At 33.1% G+C, this 19,845-nt stretch overlaps 1 protein-coding gene across 1 annotated transcript in view; it reads right to left on the bottom strand.

Annotated features, from left to right (window-relative positions):
* Window positions 1-19,845, bottom strand: part of LOC106620112 (IDLSRF-like peptide) — a 107,890-nt gene that overhangs the window by 12,775 nt on the left and 75,270 nt on the right. Inside the window, exons 3-4 of the mRNA XM_014238508.3 lie at window positions 12,068-12,196; window positions 4,047-4,245 (exon numbers count right to left, since the gene is read on the bottom strand). Coding sequence (XP_014093983.1) covers window positions 4,047-4,245; window positions 12,068-12,196 — 328 coding nt within the window. The remainder of the gene's footprint in view (window positions 1-4,046; window positions 4,246-12,067; window positions 12,197-19,845) is intronic.

Raw genomic sequence — 19,845 nt, forward strand, 5'->3', positions numbered from 1 at the left:
AGTTCAGTAGAGTTTCAATAGAGCAATTAGGCTGTTTTGTCGACAATGCGGAGGGTGGAAAGTTACTACAGACTCAATGAGACACAGTTTGAAAATAACGTTTCACGAGAGTATGACCAAAAGTCGAGAGATTTTCATATTTTAACCGTCTAATTTTTGACTTTAAAGTAGAGTACATCATTCGAAATTTCATTGTTTACATTTTTACCGAATATATCGCAATGGCCACACTAAAATTCTCATGAAATCAAAATACGTAGTTTATTATTATTATTTCAAAAATTCATTATAATTTTGAAGTGTAACAGTATTACACCGCCGAAGCACAGTTATACCGACGTCATACATAAAATCGTGTTTGTATGTGTGAGTATCCGAATTTATGCATTTTAATTTATGGCCATATTTAACAAGAAACAGCAAATAACCGCAAGATATTTTTCGTTACCTTACCGTTACCTTCAATTTACCTTACCTTATTAAATAGTCAAAAGATAATAATTTGACATTTCTCCTTGCTTCTAATGCAGGAGCTTCTATCTACGTACCACACAAAATAAAAACAAAATTGCAGTCGCGCCGTCGCGCCGTCACGCCTGCGGGCTGCTTCTCTGGTCAATAAATTTTAATAAACTGGAGTCAAATTACCTTTTTCAAATAATATCGCAATTTATTTTATTATATCACAATTTTCTTACCATATCGAATAATTTTAGTGAACGTATGCTATTTTATGTGCATTGGATGCGGTCATAAATATATTTATCTAAAAAATATGCTGACCTTTTGAAAGAATACTTGATGAGAGAAATTTTTGTACTGTTTCTTGTTTGCTTTTTTGTTATGGTTGCAAAATTTAACAAGAAGTATCAATAAGCTATACGCAGTCAATATGGTATAACTATTTTATCCATGGCAATGGGAAATATTATCGGTTTTGAACAAAAATAGCCACGTTATTCATTATCTTGAAGAAATCAATATTTGTTATAACGAACTGAGTTCGCCAAAGTGCTAGACAAGCTTAAATAATGAGTCGGAAGACGAACAAAGAGAGGTTGAGATGGTGAACATAAATTTGATCGCAGACACACATATACATTTATAGTAATGCCCAATTGGCCGATGGTCGAAACAAAAATACCAATATCGAAGTCAAAGTTTAAATATTTGAAATATAGATTTGTTAAAACATAAAAATGTTCTCGTTTCACTCATAAGATAATGGGTTAAAACATCTGCGGCATCAGGTCGTTCTTCTCAATATCTCAACTAAAGAGAGAAGAGCAGATTTTAGACTAAGCTTCACTAAGTCACTAACAACAAATAAAAATATTGTGGATCTGTTGATTGCAGGTCTTTTAATTCTTTTTAGCTTGATTGGATTTCCAGTTTTATTTTGCGGAATCAGGTAGTAAAAGATCTCTTAGTTTTTAAGTCTAAAAAGCGATATCAAATATGATGTTTTGTAAGGTTTAACAGCTCTATTTGGCTCGCTGAATAAAAAAAAATATGTTGATTTCCTGTTCCAATCAATTTATGACTCGAATTTTTTCGGGCTGTGTTTACTATACACTGATCAAATATGTCGAATTTTTTACTAGTAAAAATCTGTTCTGAAACTTTTTAATTACGCTACACATCTATTAAATCATACCTCAGAGTAGAACTATTCATTGAAATATCATTTCAAATTAGAATTCTGTTTTAGTGGTCAGAAATCCTTACGTACGAAAGAGAGGTATAAATGAGCAGCGTAACGAGCTGAGTCAGATTGGACCACTAGTCTATATAGCTGCTATACATCCAATACTGAACGATCAAAATCAAGTTCTTGTAAGGAAAACCTGAACCTGTGAAGGGTATTATAGCCTTGGTGCTGCCGAAGTTAATATACTTTTTGGGACTACCGAGTTCACCACCAGATCACTCGTAAAAATAGTTGTTACTGTCGATGATTAACATTTCGATTGGGAGCCATTGCGTATGGTAATCAAAAGCTTATGAGCGCCTTGGGAAAAATACGGGACCTTACGCTAGAGTTGAGTTCACTCACACTGGGCACTAGTGCCCTGTAAAATATGTATGTTGATAGCAAAGTTCTCTTCCCTGAAATAAACCTTTTTTTTACCACAAACGGCTTTGAATAAAAATTTACGAAGGGTATGTGAATATATTTCCTCAAGGATGGCTTTAAAAAAAACGCGTGATGCGCGTCTTCTCCGGGTACGTTTGTACTTTAAAGTTTTAAGTACAAGTACACCATAAAACATTTAAGATTTTGCGTCCACAACGGTTCTTGATAACTTTACTGTCACTTTTATTTTTACTTTGGTAATCATGATGATTCCTATAAAATTATTTAAGGCTCTCAGAATGTACGGTCGGCATTACTTGAATCTATTAACTATTTTTTACTTCGTACAGATCTCGGTCCGAAGTACCGATATTTTATTTACGACCTTAATCTCGAATGCAAATTTTCTGGATAAGACCTAGGAGTATGGATCCCACTTTCATCTGTCATCAGTACGGTAAAAATATAATTAAGTAAGAAATGGCTTGAAAAAGTGTATGATTGCTGCTCTATGACTTAGCCGGAAATTTGAAAGGAAATTACGTTAGAACGAATAATCTTATGATGCTCATTTAAAGGTAACTTTTACAATAGAAAGATAACTAGTAGTGGTAGCCGTCTGTAATAGTCATCTTGTTTACTATAAATGTTGACGAATACTTACCATCAGTTGGAGCTCAATCCTGTGCATGTATAGTCAATTTTGTATTAAAAACAACAGTGAGATAGTTTGAGCATTATTTTGGCTGCCGATTTCGCGGTCATTTATTTCACACATCGGCCTGACTTACTTATTAGCACTTGTCCGAAGATAGATATTCCATTGCTATTCGATCCCAAAAATTTTGCAACCACTAGTATGGTTCATTTTATAAACCCCACAGATTGACTATTATTTTCGATAAAAAGTCAGCCATAGTCACATTTTGTCCAGTCTGATTTTGATTGGCGCTTGACTTGTATATTATATTATAAAGTGAAAGTGGAATTGAAGTGATATAGGCGTGCTCTTAGCCCGATTTTCCCACTTGACTTCACCTACTTTCACAGTGTTTGAAAAAATGCTGGAAAGACGGGGCTACACGCTGTTTTGTTAAAGGTACCTTTCACTACTACGATCCCCTGTGCCAAATTGCGTCCTAATTTGATAACGGCATTTTGTGGGCGTACCAATGCTAATTTATGCATTCAATTAAAAGTTGCATACTTTTAGAAACTGTTTGTTTTCTATTTATAGCTTTGTTACAGTGTCACTCAAACATATACCACTAGAGCTATAATACCATTGAAAAAAGTAACGAATATACATACAGATGAAGCTAATAAAAGCCTCTTAATGAAATGTATTTTATTAATAACTTTAATAAGTGATATCATACTCTCAAAATACTTTATATCTCGGTATCTAATCTGAAAAAAATAATCATGTAATTTACCTTGTAACGTACGTTGAGTTCTTTGGAAATTGTCAAGAATTATTTGTTTGCAATGTACTTTGTTCATAAGTATTACTGAGACCAAGTCTTAATCATAAAATTATTAAAAATTTTGTTAAAAGCGATGTTGGATCAAAGTAAATTTATAATGCAGCAAATAAAAGTCAAAAAAGCGTCGATAAAGCTAGTCGTATATATAAATACTCGCTAAGCTTTCATACGTTTGGTTGTTGGTGGACATTAAAGTGATTAATAAAGCACGGCATAATTAAATATTCTCTCCAAATGTATTTGCTTTAATTAAAATTTTCAGAATTCATCGGTTGCCACGACACGTTTTGGTTCATATTTATATATATATATATATAGTATTTATTTCGTATTTAATTGAAATTCGCAGAATTTTAGTTGCTTTAACACGTTTTTGTTCATATTGTATATATTATATATACCTCTATATATACGATTATATGACACTGACACGCTTAATTTTATTCGTCCTTCGTCTGCCTTACTATCATTCAATTACTTACCTCATCAAGTGCAATGCGGCGCCAAAATCTTCAATCGTCTGTGATTCGCTCAGGGCTATGGCAACCTTCTCCACGCCCCCCAACGGAGCGAGTGCGTCGCGAGCCTTACTGCCGAACAGCTTCTCCAAGTAATTGGGACCATGCGAGGCGATTAGACTTTGTAGGAAAGAAGCGGTCTCTTCAACAGGTGGGCGTTTAGCTGCAAGGAAACAAAGCCAGAGAACACATGGTTAAAGAGAAGTCTGTATAAAAATGTATGCATATATCTCTACATATAGGAGAGGAAATGTGATTTCGCAAAAAAGACAAATTCGTAAATAAATTACTTTAAGTGCTAATAAAAATTGTTTATTCTTCTATTATTAATCCCGGTAAACTGACCGATCAAAGTTCTTGTAATCTTTTGTAAATTTAAAGGGTATAATATTAGGTGACCATATTTTTTCGGGCAAAATCCGATACGGTTGTTTTTAGTTATCAATTTTTTCCATATTATAATTCACTGAAAATCTCGACACTTAATAGGTAAGAGAGTAACACAATTTTATTCAAAATGAATGGAAATGATACAAAAGAAAGCAACGTTATATTAAAAATTATTAAAAGATTCAATCACTGTCTGGTTCGATCGTTTGTATATCAGTTGATGAAATGGACGCTGTTTTTGGAATTGTTGATGACGTCTTCGGTCAAACGTATTTCTCTTGTTCACTGATTTTTCGAAAAAGCTCGGTGTTCGATTTTAAGTGAGTGAAAAATTCCAAACAAGAAAATTTTAAAATATTCTTCACGATTTCACGTGGCTCATTTCTAGGCGAGTTTTTTCGTATGTCCAATTTCTGTTAATGCGATGATCCTGGTAGTATCAGAGCATATTCAACGATGTCTTAAAGCTCAACGAATGGTATGTTCAACAGAAAAGTAAAACACTGAACCCAACGTTTGCCAACGGATGTCAGCTCTTATCTTCATTCATCAAATCTTTTGTCACCTATATACTGAGACATATATGTGAATTGTTTGAACAGCTTATGTGAAGTAGTGTCTGATGCTTTCAAAATATTATTTTCTGTGAGGAAAATAAACGTTTTCTCAAATTTTGCACAGTCGAGTTTAGCAGTGAGTAGCACCCAACCAAATAGTTTTACATGAGCAAACTGCCAATTTCATGCCTCAAGATATTCGTAGCAATCACCTGATTGACATATTGAAGACAATTAAGAATGAGAAAACGAAAATTGAGATGTAAAATGAAATATTTACGCCAAAATTGTTTCGCCTCTACTTCAAATTGCTTCAAGTCATTGTTTTCTTTCTACAGATTCTCCATTTCCGCTTTTACTTATAACGGAAAGTTATTGTGTTGGTTGGATATTTGCGAATTGTCCATTAAATGTTGCTAGTGTTTGTAAATTGCAACTGCTGGAATATCATTGCCTTTAATTTTGTATATTGTTTCTTCGAAAATCATGTCCTAAAATTAATGAAATAATAATTAAATAATTTCTCGATTTTGGAAAAATTTCAGTTAATAAAAATATATTTTCTTTCACCTGTTCATGTACAAAAATGAACCAGAGCTTCGATAATGGATTACAAAAAATGGTGAAGGCCGTAGCAATACATTTTTAAAAGTTGGAACATTCAAATAATTTTCCCCAAAGCTTCTCTCAAGACAATGATCCGAGTTTTGCAGTAACCAACCATTTGATCGTATACGTCTGCAGAAATCTCGCAGATTGACTTTAATGCTTCTGTGCGAATGATGTGAATGTAAAAATGTGTGTAGATGGGAACGATAATGCTCTCTATTTCCAAGAATAGCATTATGCACGATAAGCGCTGCATAACCTACACCAACTATATTCGATTTTAATTTCTTTATTTTGCAAACAAATTTCCTTCACTTTTCCGATCAACGCGACTGAAATTAATTGGCACATTGTCACCACAAAAAGCCAGCAATTTATCAGTCAAATCAAAATTTTGCCAGACTCTTTTAATCACTGAAAAAAGCATATCCGAATTTTCACCTTTTTCTTGTGAAAGTTCAACTATTTTAACATTCACTCCAAATAATGGAAGAAAATAACGAACGACGACAGGAAACTTCTTGATTGCTTTGCGATTGGAAGCATCGTTCGACAAGCAAATGAATCGGGCTTTCTGTAAATCAGACTTGCGGCACGTTAACTGCTGTGAAACTGTGATGCTCATCAATTGTGTGTTACGCCCACACGCTTTCCATTGTCGATAGATTCAAATCTGGTTTCTCGCCGATGAAAAAAAATCTGATATGATTGAAGTTTGTAGAGAAGCATTTGCTGCAACTTTGTGCTTGTTTGTCGTCAAATGAATTTCAATATCATTACCACCACGAGTCTTCAAATTATCGTTGAAAACACACTTTTGTTGCGACATTTGTTGTAGCTTCGGTGAAACCGAAGTTAACGTCTAGTATTATATATATTATGTAGGGTCTTCTTACTCCTGGATGTTACCAGCTTCGCGGGAAACTTAGTATACTCTGTTTAGGGTATAATAAGTAGGGTCCTCATTTACGTTAAAATATATAAACAAAAAGTAATTACAGTCGTTATTTGTACTTTCATTCATACATAATTTAAAAGCAATAAAATTTAAATAAATATTTTCCTTTCCATTAGCATTTGGAAATTTTTTAGCATTTAATTGCTTTTTAATTTTGCTCATACCAACAGAGGCCCTAAAAAATGTAAGTACACATCCAGGCGCCCAATAGAAGCAAAACTCCGCGCTGTTATGAGGTTTAAAACACATAAAAAAAAAAAACAATTAGAACCACACATGTATATTCTCAATTAGAAAAATGTATGAAATCTTAACAAAACAGCGTCAAAAACAATTTACGCATTTGCGTAAATTTTAATTGCGTTGCGCCGTAAAATATGCTTAGTTTAACGCGGCTACCTTTTGGACTAACACTTTTTAATCTATTTTTGTTTGTATGTTGGCGCCTACATGAAATTGCATGCAATAAAATGTGTCTGTGGCTGTTATTATTTTATTTTATTTAATTTTAAAATTTTTCTTTTTCGCTTTTATTATATTCCATTTTCAAAAGCAATTCTCATGCATAAAAGTCAAAATTGTAGTTTTATTTTAGGTCCAGAGTTACGTTTCAGCCGTTAGTCGTTAACCAACCAAAACCTAGCCAACAAAAACTAGCTTTAAAATTCAGAAGGTCAAAGTCAAAGCTGAGAGTGAAAATCTAGAAATAAAATTTATTCAATTCAATGTGGAAACTGGTCAGTATTTCAACATGTTTGTACAATAGGGTAGTCCTAAAAAAGGGTAAATAATGAAATTATGGATAATTCCATTTACATATAATATATGTTTTACAGATCACTAGTCCCTGTGTAACACTAAGAACCTCTCATTACCCTAAAACTCTACCATCTAATACTTATTTCTATATAGCTCAACCCTTAAACTGTCCATTTTCTAACATCGAAAATCAGCTAATAATTTTCCTAGACAGGCATCCATTGTCTGATATTTTGGAAGCACACACAGATAAAAAGCACTTTAAAAGATATACACTCCGATACATTATGATCATACATATAACCCGTGGATATTGTCGGCAGGTGCATTGCTGCGAAGGTTGCTTCAAGGCTCAGAGAAGCTGGGCTTTTAAAGGGGTCTAAACAGGGTCACGCTTTTTTCTCCTTCAATTACATCCCTGAAAACTTGGACCACTGCGTCGCAGAAGCTACTGTTGGTGGCTGTTTCTCCACTCACAAACGGGCGAGGGATATGTTATCTCAGGTTCAAAAGTGAGGTTTTTGAATGTAGGCAGATTTTAACGGCATTGTTTACCTCTTGTTTTCATTATACATTATTATAAATACGCCAAAAGAATGAAGTTTTAAAACATACAAGTATATATTGCTTGTGAAGAATAACATTTCCCCGCAAGATGGTTGTAGTCACCTAAGCCATATTGATTGAAGAGTTTACAGGTTTGGCAATCAATTATTATTTGCCTCAAATAAACTCGAATGCTATGCAAATGGATTGAGTATAACTTTTAGGTCTCTGCTCTCAGCGTATACCATTCTGTTCAAGAACTTATGACTAACTCTGACTCTGGAAAATTTAAGCAAAGGTTTGAGCAAACCTAATTCATCTAAGTTATCCTTAAACATTTTTACTGATTTTATTGGTAAAGGAAATGCATTACAGAAGATGAGTTGCGTATGCGAGCGTGTGTCCTGTAGACAGCAAAATAAATTAAAATACCCATAAAAGTAATTTAAAGGATTTTTTATGATTCAACAAAAAATTCGAAGAGAAGCTAGGTACCTTAAAAATTTTATCGTTTCGTGCTAAAGTATTCTTAACGTTTTCAGTTACGCTCATTAAACTAAAGGAAATGTGTGCTTCAAAAATTGAGATGATTCATATGATGAGAAATTGTCAGCGGATTGGTTGCAAGTTTTATTGCTTGTAATTTTAGGTGAACCATGGAAGAAGCGTTGTTAGCTATTAAATTGTGGGGATATTTCATTGATGGTTTATTTAAGAAAACTGAAGAGAAATACCCACCATATTAGTTCTTAACTTGATACGTAGAGCCGTATCCTTTACCATCGATTAAAGGTACGAGCTTCTCACAATCAGCTGATATATTGAATCTCCAAATCTATTAAATTTTATTTCTTTAATAATATTGGCGCCTAATTTGTTAGTTTTCATTAAGCCACTTTTCAACAGGCTGCTAAAAGTACTGAATAGCAAATATAACAATCACTCAAGTGCTAAGATCTGACGAGGGCCAGACTAAAATATTGATGTTATTAGTATGAATTCAACTTCGTGTGGTTCAGTATTGCCTTAATCTCGCTGGAAAACAAAAATATTTATTTGACTCCATAAGTTTATGTAGTTCGGTGTTATTATGGTGCAATTTTTGCTGAGAACCAAAAGTAAAAAAGTCTTTATACCAATCTAGCTGAGATGTTAATGCTTAGATCCAAACTCGGTGTTTTACTTTAAACACTATTTCATTATGTTTATGCTGTGGTGTAAGCACAAGTGCTTTATGAAACCCATATGACCATAGGAATATGCACGCAAGCACTATATTTATATATTTGTATATATGTATGTATTTGTCTTCCTTTCATGCCCACTAAGAGACAAAACATGCCCCAAGCTATTTCAATAAGTAGTATACTATGCTCTTACTCCATTTCTCTGTCCTCGCCGCTGTATATGTAAGTTATTTATTAAGTTTATGCACAACAACAGCATATCTCTCTATTTCGTTTTTCTGCTTTTACTTCGTGAAAATATTGCAGTTCTGTTGGCATTTTTCTGATTTCCCCGAAGGTGCAAATAAAATTCGTATTGCATTTAAGGACCGAGCGAATAAACTAAAAACCGAGTGCACACACATGTTTTTGTATACAAATTGAAAAAAAGCGTAAATAAATTAATAAATATCAGAGGTCATAACTAGAAAATTCTAATAAATTTCCCTCATGAGAGCGCAATGAATATTACTCGGTTCCATGCAGCAATTGGCCTTAAAATAATTGAGGTGAATGCAAGCATATGTAAACGCTTGTGTGTGTGAAGTTTCAAATGTTTAATACTTTTTGCTTTATGTTAAGTTGGACTAACATTGTTTGCATAACAAAATAAAGTACTTTTAATTAATCAAGTTGAATGATCTTCTAATATAATTTATATTTCAGGATGTAGTAATTTTCTATGTTCTGAGAAATCAAAGAGTATATATTGTACTGAAAATTTTCCGGAGTACAATAAGAGTTTTAAATTCTTGTTTATTGTTGTCACATTAGGGATGAGCATCTACGGTTGAACAATATTTGAAAGGTGGAGAGAGTACCAAAACCAAATTTTCACATATTTTAATACAAATCTTTATTGCCGTCTCCTAACTAGGTTTCTGAGTCAATGCAAGCCTTGATTGAGATGGCCTTCAGCGAGTTTTGTTTTTTTTTTTAGGTTTCAGCCCATTTTTGGCGCCCAATTTATTAGATTTTCACTTGATTGTTGGACAGTTTCGACGTCATATTCATAAACTGGTAATGATGCGTTTGATGATGTTAGAATTTTAAGCTACTTTTGCAATAGCTTCAAATCTTTTAATACGAATCCAGCTTTGACACGCTTCATACCCAAAACATTAACCAAAATGTGTTCAGTCTATTCCTAAGAGATGTCATTGTCAGAGTTGGATGCGAGTTGCTGCATGAGGCAAATTCTCGACGTCTTCACGACCTTCACTGATTACTTAATGACACTCAGGTATTTATATTCGTAATAAAATAGACTCCTCAAAACACTTCTGCAACATTTTCAACGATTCTGTTGCCGCGATTTTATTGGAAACACAAAATTTCAAGCAAACTCGTTGTTTGATTTTTTTTCATGGTAAAAGTCGCCGGACAAACTATTCGTGTCGTAAAGAAACACACACCAATTTACATAAGAATATCAAGTGCAGTCCGGGTCGAATTTGTTTTGATGGTATTTCAAAAACTACTTAAGCTCAACCGTGCTCAGTGGAAATATTTTTTGTGTCATTTCATGACATTTAAAACGGGGAAGTTTGGACTACAACCCCGCTTATTACTCATACAACTTCTTATGCAGTAATCAAATACCCAGAAAGACATGTCGGAGGTTGTATAAATGAATATATAAATGATCAGAGTGATGCGCTGAGTCAATCTAGCCATGTCCATATCCCGTCCCTCGGTGCACTGTATATATGCGCACTAGTCCTCCAGTTTTCAACGATCGGAATCAAGAGGAATTTTTGGTATTTGTGAAGGATATTATAGTTTCGGTGCAAACGAAGTTAACGTTTTTTCTTGTTTTGATTACTTTGTGAACTATTTAGTAAGAAAAATTAAAAATAAATGTATTTACGCAGCTGTTTTTTTTTCTGTCACACCGTTAATTGTATCTATATTACAACATTTAATTAGCATTGATTGATGCGAAAAAGGGGTTCATGCTGTTTCGTTGCGTAGAAAAAGAGTGACTGTCACAAAAATGCAAAAATTAATAAAAACCGAGTCTTTATTACACATATTGCATTACAAATGTCATATTATCACATTATTTATCGCGCTCGCTGTCAGCATGTGTGTAACACACACGTATATACCTACTATTTCCATATATATCTACCACTATATAAGATAGCCACTTACATACCTACTCATACATATATTTATATTGCAAACTCGTATATATAGTACATATCATCTTTCACACGACTCTCACCGTTCTCGTCTACGAGCCTTAGAGGCTTAAAAAGCAATTTATTCCTGACCAATGCATTTCGAGCAACTGACACCGACTGACCACATTCGTCAATTTTGACAGCCAGTGCTCCATACAGCGTAGGTGCTGCAAGAGAGATTGTTTTATACGATCCACTCATCACTGTTGTTGCTTTTGTTATAGGTTGTTATGGGAGACTTTCGGCAATCAAGCCAAATGCATATTCACTGAATCGAATTGAGAATATAAGTTATGAGCAGCGGTCGTCAGAACTTTTCTTCATTTAAGGGGGTGGATACGAGTTTAAAGAGTACTTCAAAAGCAATACGACTATTTATCAGATAATTTTAAGTCATTAGATGGACTTCGGTCCGCAGAATAAATAGTAGAATAATTAATGGTTTTTAAAGTTTATTTTTTGCCAGAAGTTTATTTTTTTCGAGAGCTCTTTTTAAGGGTATTATTTTTTAGTGTAAAAAAATGCAAGCTTAAATTCCGTGGCGTCTATCTATAGATAATCGTAAATTCTGTATCTAAATATATAAGAACTATTCCTTCTATGGAATCTCAAATTCAAATACCAATGTAGCCAATGCGATTGTCAATTACGTTCAATAAAATTTTGTGAATTCTTATTTCCTAGCATTGCCAACTAGCTTCACTCTAATTTTCACGAATGCGCATATGAGTGTGTTGGTGTTTTCACTTACCTGCCGTACAAAGTCGCATGTCCTCGTCGTAGCCATCGGAGCAATCGGGCGCACCATCACATAAATATTGAATCGAAATGCAATTACCATCACCCGGACATTTGAACGGCTCATATGGATGGCAGGCATCTACGGCAGGGAGACACCAACAGCAATCAAGCCGTGCATAAACGTGTCAAAGAATTGCAAAATATGAGCATATATTTATGTTGGTGGCATGGCGAAATTTACGAATGTCCAAGTGTATAAATATTATGGCAGTTGATTAGCAGTGGTTTGGTTGTGTCAAAGGTCAGTTGAGTTGCAGCCAGTCGAGTGGCACGTGTGACATTTAACATTGTTGACATTCGTTGAGGTGGACAGTCAATTATAATTGCAGTTGTTGTTGGCGTTGGTATTACAATTAATTGGTATTACGTTGGAAAATACGGGATCCGATTGTGACAAATTGAATTGATTATGGATTTTGGTGAGCCCATATGCGGTGAGTTGATGGCGTTTTTCAGCATTTTCAAGAGTATCCCGAATGCAGCCGTGGTTTGCATCAAATGACAATGGAAAGAGACGGAAATTGATTATTATATTCATATTCATATTTAATTTAGTATATATAATACACTCATACATTTTCATACAAGTATTCTAACTCATACAAATACATTAGTAATTTACACATGTTTATTAATAAAATATCACATTTATTACTCATATCTGTATTTACATTTATGTTTATATCTATATCTTATATCTCTCATCTTATATTTATATAGATACTCATTTATCATTCTCGAATCATCATCAATTGTTGAAGAAAGAAATTTGCATAAAATTGTTGCATAGCTTGAGCGCGGCAGAAAATGTCTTCGATCTACCCGTCTCTTTTTTAGTCACTGATAGTATCATATTCATGGACGTACTCTTACTCATATATACTTGTATGCTTGGACTAATAATGCGACGAATACTCATATTGCTACGCATACTCATATTCATATTCAGATTCATACTCATAGTCATATACTCATGTGTATGCTCATACCTCTATTCCCACCCATACTCATATGCATACTCATACTCATATCTACTCATACTCATATTCCTACACATACTCATATGTATACTAATAATATCATTCCTAGTCATAGTCATATGCTTGGTTATATTAATATCCCATATCCATATTTCTATTCGTGAGTATTTAACATATATTTTTTAAATATATTTTCCTATTCGCGAATCAACATCCCATACTGTATATTTTCGAAATCCCTCCCCTCTCCTCCATAATTATTTTTTCTGTCACCAACTTAATTGTAGTTAAAAACTTATTGCCAATTTAATAGTGTTGTAAATGGCTAGCCGATAAAAATCTTAAACCAATTCACAAAACAACAACACACTTACATAAAAGCAAAGGGCAATGTCTGCTTCTCTCCCAGCGCAAGCATAAAATCTTTACGCGATTGCGACTCAAAAAATGCCAACTAAACTTACAATTTAATATTCTGCCAGACAATAGCTGCTACAAGCGTCGTAAGTGCCAACAGCAACAACACATGAAACCCAACCGCAATAAGCAAATAACTGCGAGTATGTGAGGCCCACATGGCGCATACTTAACACGCAATTTACTGGAAATTATTTGCACTCTTACCAACGCATTCATTGCTTCTTCTGTATCGCGTTGCCTTGCAAATACAATGCAAACGATTTCTGCTGAAATTGTGTCACTTTCCCCCATTTCAGTTTATATAATAGTCTGCCGTAAATGGCGGGGCAAAAAGCGGGTTACACCAATGTACTTGCCTCATGACCTTTTTATTTTGCACACATTCCTTGGGTTATTGATTTTTGCTTTGATTTCAAGCTATAATCGGTTTGCTTGTGCGTTTCCCGTTTGCTGATTGTCTGCTTCTGCTTAAAAGTTCAATATTGACAATAGTTTAACGTGTTCTGAGTATATTTTATATTATATTAAGTGATGCGTAAAATCAAACAATATCGAAGTGAAACTTATAGTACTATATATACAAGATTTAACCCGAATTTTCATACATATTTAAGCCAATTTTTAAAATGAGAGCTAAGGGCAGAGAACTTTATGGAAAACCTGTTCTAATTGTATTTAAAAAGAAGTTTCGTATCAGAGTATTTGATGTTATACCGATACTACCATATTTTGACCCACTAACGGTTATTTGTATAATCAGTAGTTTTCTAGTCTGTAAAAGTTCCTGTTAATTCCATGACGACATTGGTAAAGCTATGCATTGTCTTTACGACGATCTTAACAAGAGCATGGCAAGGGAGGTTAAAATTAGATAGAATGATATACCTGGTTGCAAAACTGAAAAAGTCGTATGCCAAACGGTAGATCAAAACTACACAAAGTTTATACTCATTCTTAATAAAAGAGATCGAAATAACTGCAGGAAATGTCAAAGCACCAGTCAAACAACTGAGCATCCCTTGTACATTTGTTTCGACCTAGTAAAAAACACTGGAAGAGGTGTCTACAAGTATAGTGAGGCCGCAAAACTTATTGAAATTTGCGCCCAGCGCTAACATCGCTTAGGAACAAAACTGGTCTATGCGTGACTTATAAGTACCTACCAGACTAAAGTTACCTAACCCAACCCACTGGCAGTTTATATTAAGGAACACTGACATTTTACTTTAAAGTGCTTACAAAGTGCGTCTTTTAGTTTTTCTGAATTGTATTTACTGTTTATTCTTTTGAAAATCAATTATTTGTTGTTAAGTGAATATGAATTATGAAAGCTTATTACTGCACTTAGCGCACTTATTTAATTAGAAGTGAGCAACGAAGCAGGGAACGGCGTACTTTTGTGGTAACCATTCATCCACCATCGTTACAAATAGTATTTGTACAATACAAATTAAATGAATTAACTATGTACTTGTATATTGAAATTACTTAATGCATACATTAATATATGCAACACACATTTCGGTATGTATATTTATGAATGTACATGCTTAGCAATAAATATATAATGCATTGTGCATACTCATATGCCTTACAACAATCAAACTAGCGTGGGCCCTGAATAAAAATTTAATTACGTATACGCCATGCCATACGAAATTCAACTTCAATTATTAATTGTCTTACATATTGCATATTGATATAAATTGTTGTGCAGCACAATTAAGCGCATGCAGGCAGGAGTAATTATTATTATTGAAATGTTGGCTCTAAATAAATTATTATTTTTACATATGACAATGAGAAGTAATACTAATTAATTCCCGGGTTTCAATATTAATTGACTATAAACATTGCGACACAAAGCGAATAGATGAAAATACATAAGCTTCTATGAATTGCTGCTGACATTAGTTTGCTTTTGTCTGTCTTAATATTATTGTTGCGTGTTATCTTATTCTTAGGTTCTCAAACAATAAAGATGATGAAAGTATTTCTAAGAAACAGTTGTGGTCCGTTGTAGGATTTATTTGAAAAATCGCATATAAATTAGAACGGATTTATTTATTTTTTTCTTTATACAAAAATTTTTAATTCAATATATTTCGAAGTAAGAAGCACTAAGTTCCAGTGAAATTTAATATGCTATCGAAATTTTCAAAAATATGATGAGCTCTTGGAGTATGATATATTTATTTGTTTGATAGAGGCTAGGTGCAGGTATGACAATATTGCCACGAAATAACAACAACAATTGCTTTGAAGTACTCATTAACTTGAACACTTTGAATTAAATACTTTTAGTTGAACACTTTGAATGAGATTTAACTGCAATTATCTAGAAGTATTTAAAATATTAATCTAGAGTTAAGTAATCGCTACAATTTTAAAAATATTATTCAATTGGTAGAATAGTGACATATTTTTTTCTCTTCTCGGAGAATATCACGTGTATCCTGCTGAAATTTTAACTTAGAATTCACAGTAATATTATCTAGTAATCGTACCTACCTCCAACCAGAAGTACTAAAATAGCTTGGGTGTTGATTATATCAAAGGACTTTATACCGCAGATCATCCCAGAAAAGGCCCTATACCTACCTAAGAAATCAATGATCACAATCTATTAAATTTATAGGAGTCAAATAGCAAAGCTTTTCAATTCTTCTCATACGGGAGGTGCTACCGCCGAACAAAGATGCTGTATGTCTTTACTATTTCATAAATCAAGACACCTAAAAAGGCAACTATTTTATATTAGAGGCCATTAAGTAGGATTAAATAAGTAGACGTGGAAGGAGACTAATTCCATATTTATACCCTGAACAAAGTATGTTAAGTTTGCCATGATGTTTGTAACATGGAAAAGAAAATGTCGGAGACCTTATAAAATATATGATAACCTATAAAAATTGTCAGCTTGACAACTTGTGGTGATTTATCTACCTGCCTGTCGGCCCGACTGTCTGCATGTCCGTTTGTATATACGCGAACTATTCCCTCAGTTTTTGACATATCAACCTAAAATTTTGCACACATCTTTTTTTCCCCAAAAAGCTGCTCATTTGTCAGAACCGTCGACATCAAACAACTATAGCATATATAGCTGCCATATAAACTAAACGATCGAAATCATGTTGCTATATGGAAAACTCACGAAATTTGGCATTCAATATAGCCCAAGGAAACGCTAAAATATTTGAGGAAATTTTTCAGATCAGACCGTTGTATCATATATTGTCCAAAAAAGACCGATCAAAATTTAGTTCTTGTGTGGAAACTTATTTATTTGTAAAGAGTATTATGTTATAGTTTCGCTGCCGTTGAAGTTAATGTTTTTTCTTGTTCGGTTTTAAGTTTTTGAAAACGAGGCGAATGAATGGTGTAACTGTATTAAGGGATTACTAAGAATAAGACATAATTTCCATTTTAAGATTCGAATAATATGCTGTAGAGCAAACTTTTCACAACTTGTATGTATTGTAGTATACATAATTAATATATATTGTGTATTTGCCACTTCTTACTTTAAAGCCCAACAAAGTAATAGTAATAAAAGTATTGCTTGCTACTTATGAAAAATATTTTTGAGACCCTTGATATAACATTAAACCATTTGTAATTAAATGCTTATGCATTATCAAGTTGTAGATTGAATAGTTCAACGAAGTATCACTTTTACCCATTCTCAAGCATCTTTTGTGTGTATGTGTGATATTAGTTTTAGTTTCGCTGAATTGAGTGAAAGGGTTTACATTTGGATATACCTACTTAAGTTGTGTTTGTTTAAAAAGGCGTTGGCTTGTTTGGAAATGCGTAGGCTAAAATTCGCTGAAAAGTAAAACAAAACCAACAAAACTACCGTTTACACAGCGAATGCAAATGAGATGAGTATTTGAGGGGAAACTTAAAATAAGCAATTAAGTGAGAGCACCGAAATGTAGGGGCGTTTCTGCAGTTTCGGTATTAAAATTAGGGTGCCGAACGGGTTGTGAATTGCTGTGCTTGCTTTTATATATTTTAATTTTTAATTTGAAGGCCAATGCGAAGAATGTGTATAAGGAAGTGTAGGTGTCAGTAATTATTTTCTTCTATGCGTTACGTTGTGGAAACTTTCATTAAACTAAGGCAGAGAAAACTCTTTCTGAAAGGCGTTTTTTGAACCAGCAATTCATAAATATTAATTTGAAAAGTACTCCCTAGAAATGGCAGAGGAAGCGACAACTTCGTCAGCAATTATCGAAAATCAGATATAAGTATATTTTATTTATATTTACACTATGTAAAGTAGTTTCAACGAGTCTTTAATGTAAAAATATCGTTAAAGTATTTTAATGCCTGGCGAAAACATATTTTTTAGCCATACTCTTATGAAGTGGTTTATAAATCTTAGTTATGAAGTTACTTACATAAGTGTGTTTCGAAAGAAGCTGGGTTTCAGAACTTCAATGAAAACCAATAACTAATAGTAAGTTTAGTAAAGTTTCGGTAGGATCAACTCATATGTCGATATAAGTGGTAAACTAAAACTATAACACCCTTCACAAACACCAAATATTGATTAGTCAGTTTGTATTGCAGTTATGTGCAATAGTAATTCGATCTGAATAATTTCTTCGGAGAATGAACTATTGCCTTAAATAATAAGACATGCCAAATTTTGGTTAGATATCTCCTCTAATGAAAGTGGCTTCTCTCCGATAAAGTGAAGTGTCGTGATAAATGAGGATGAGTTCTAGGTGATCGATTATGAGACCTTGTAGTGATACTAAATTGGGAAGGAAGAACAAACAATCTTCTTAAAAAGCAGTGTTGCTTTTGTATCTTGACATTGCAATCTCTTATAAGCGATTTCAGAACATTCAGATCAGACATGTTTCATTTGGCTTTTGATTAACATTAAATAAATTATTCTCAAGTTTTATAACCGATCTCTTTAATAACACGTGTCTCACTATAATTTCATTTTGACAAAGAAATAACCAGTGGCACACCCAGTAAATTTTTTATATTTTTCAGCTTCAGATGTGGGCAAAAATTATAATTTTCAATTTACTTGATTTAACCTTTTTTATTATAACGCGAAATTTTATTCATTTCCCTAACGATGATAAGATAAAAATTTTTAAATTAGATCTTTTTTCTCACAATTTTCATTTACGTTTTCACTTTCGTTTTTTGTTTCAAACTTGCAAGCAACTTTCAATCGCGCGATTTCCAATACAAGTGCGCGTTTGCTTTCGAAGGTTGTTCATGCAAACTTTTGCAGCAACTATTTTTCTATAAAAGTTGTAGAGTTGCAAGAAATATATAGAAGTGAAAACTTAAATCGAATAAATCTTAGCTCCACAGGCCATCAAGCTGCATTCGCGCCTCAGGTGGACCAACTGAATTTGTAGTTACAAATTTTAAAGTGTTCTAGTGTGCTAAAGCCGGAAAACAATTTGTAAAGGGGGTGTAGTAGAACAAGAATTTTATAGATTGAATTTTAAAATTTTTACTTGGAATATGAAGTAAATTTCTAGCAATATCAAATTTTTCTATTTGGAACTAGTTTAGTGAGATCGTGTCAGCAAGAAAAAATGCATTGTATGATTTATATTAAGTTATTAAGTTACTGTTTTATACTAAATTTAATAATTTTTTTTTTATTTTTTATTTTTTTTATGTAATACCTTGTAATTTAATTAATATTATATTATGTTATTTTATTTTATTTTAATATGTTTTCATTTAGTCTAATTTGATTTTGTTTACTTGAATTTATTCAGCAGAGAAAATCAATAACAAGTGAAATAAACTAAGCACAATTTGTTATCTTTCAATCAACCAAACATAAATTTATGCGCGTTTACATGAAAAATAAATGCATTTATTATATTCCCTTTAGCTACTAAAAAATTGTATCCACTATGCTTGAAGCTTTCAGCACATTAGAAAACATGTGAAACAAACAAAGCGCACAAATAAGATGAGTGGTGTTTGTGGAGCATATGTTATGCGCGCATTTCACTTTACATTGTATTCGTTATTATAATATGCAATTTATCGTTTATTTACGCATTCCGTACGCATATGTGCTTGCGAGCGATTTGTAGGGAAATTTTTCATTGCCAGATTATTAAATTGTTACTTAATATTCTAATATAAATGCAAATTTCGATGTTGCGTATACGCGATGGCGTCCAGTTGCCTGGCGTGGACGAGTAAATGTAATGGCATGTTAGTACGTTTTATCATTCCTACACTTGCATATTATAAATAAAGTATTTCAATGTATTTAGGTAATATTAAAATATTGTTTTACAATATTGCTGTTATGCGGCAA

Source organism: Bactrocera oleae, chromosome 2 (genome assembly GCF_042242935.1).
Source record: "Bactrocera oleae isolate idBacOlea1 chromosome 2, idBacOlea1, whole genome shotgun sequence".
Classification (NCBI taxonomy): domain Eukaryota; kingdom Metazoa; phylum Arthropoda; class Insecta; order Diptera; family Tephritidae; genus Bactrocera; species Bactrocera oleae.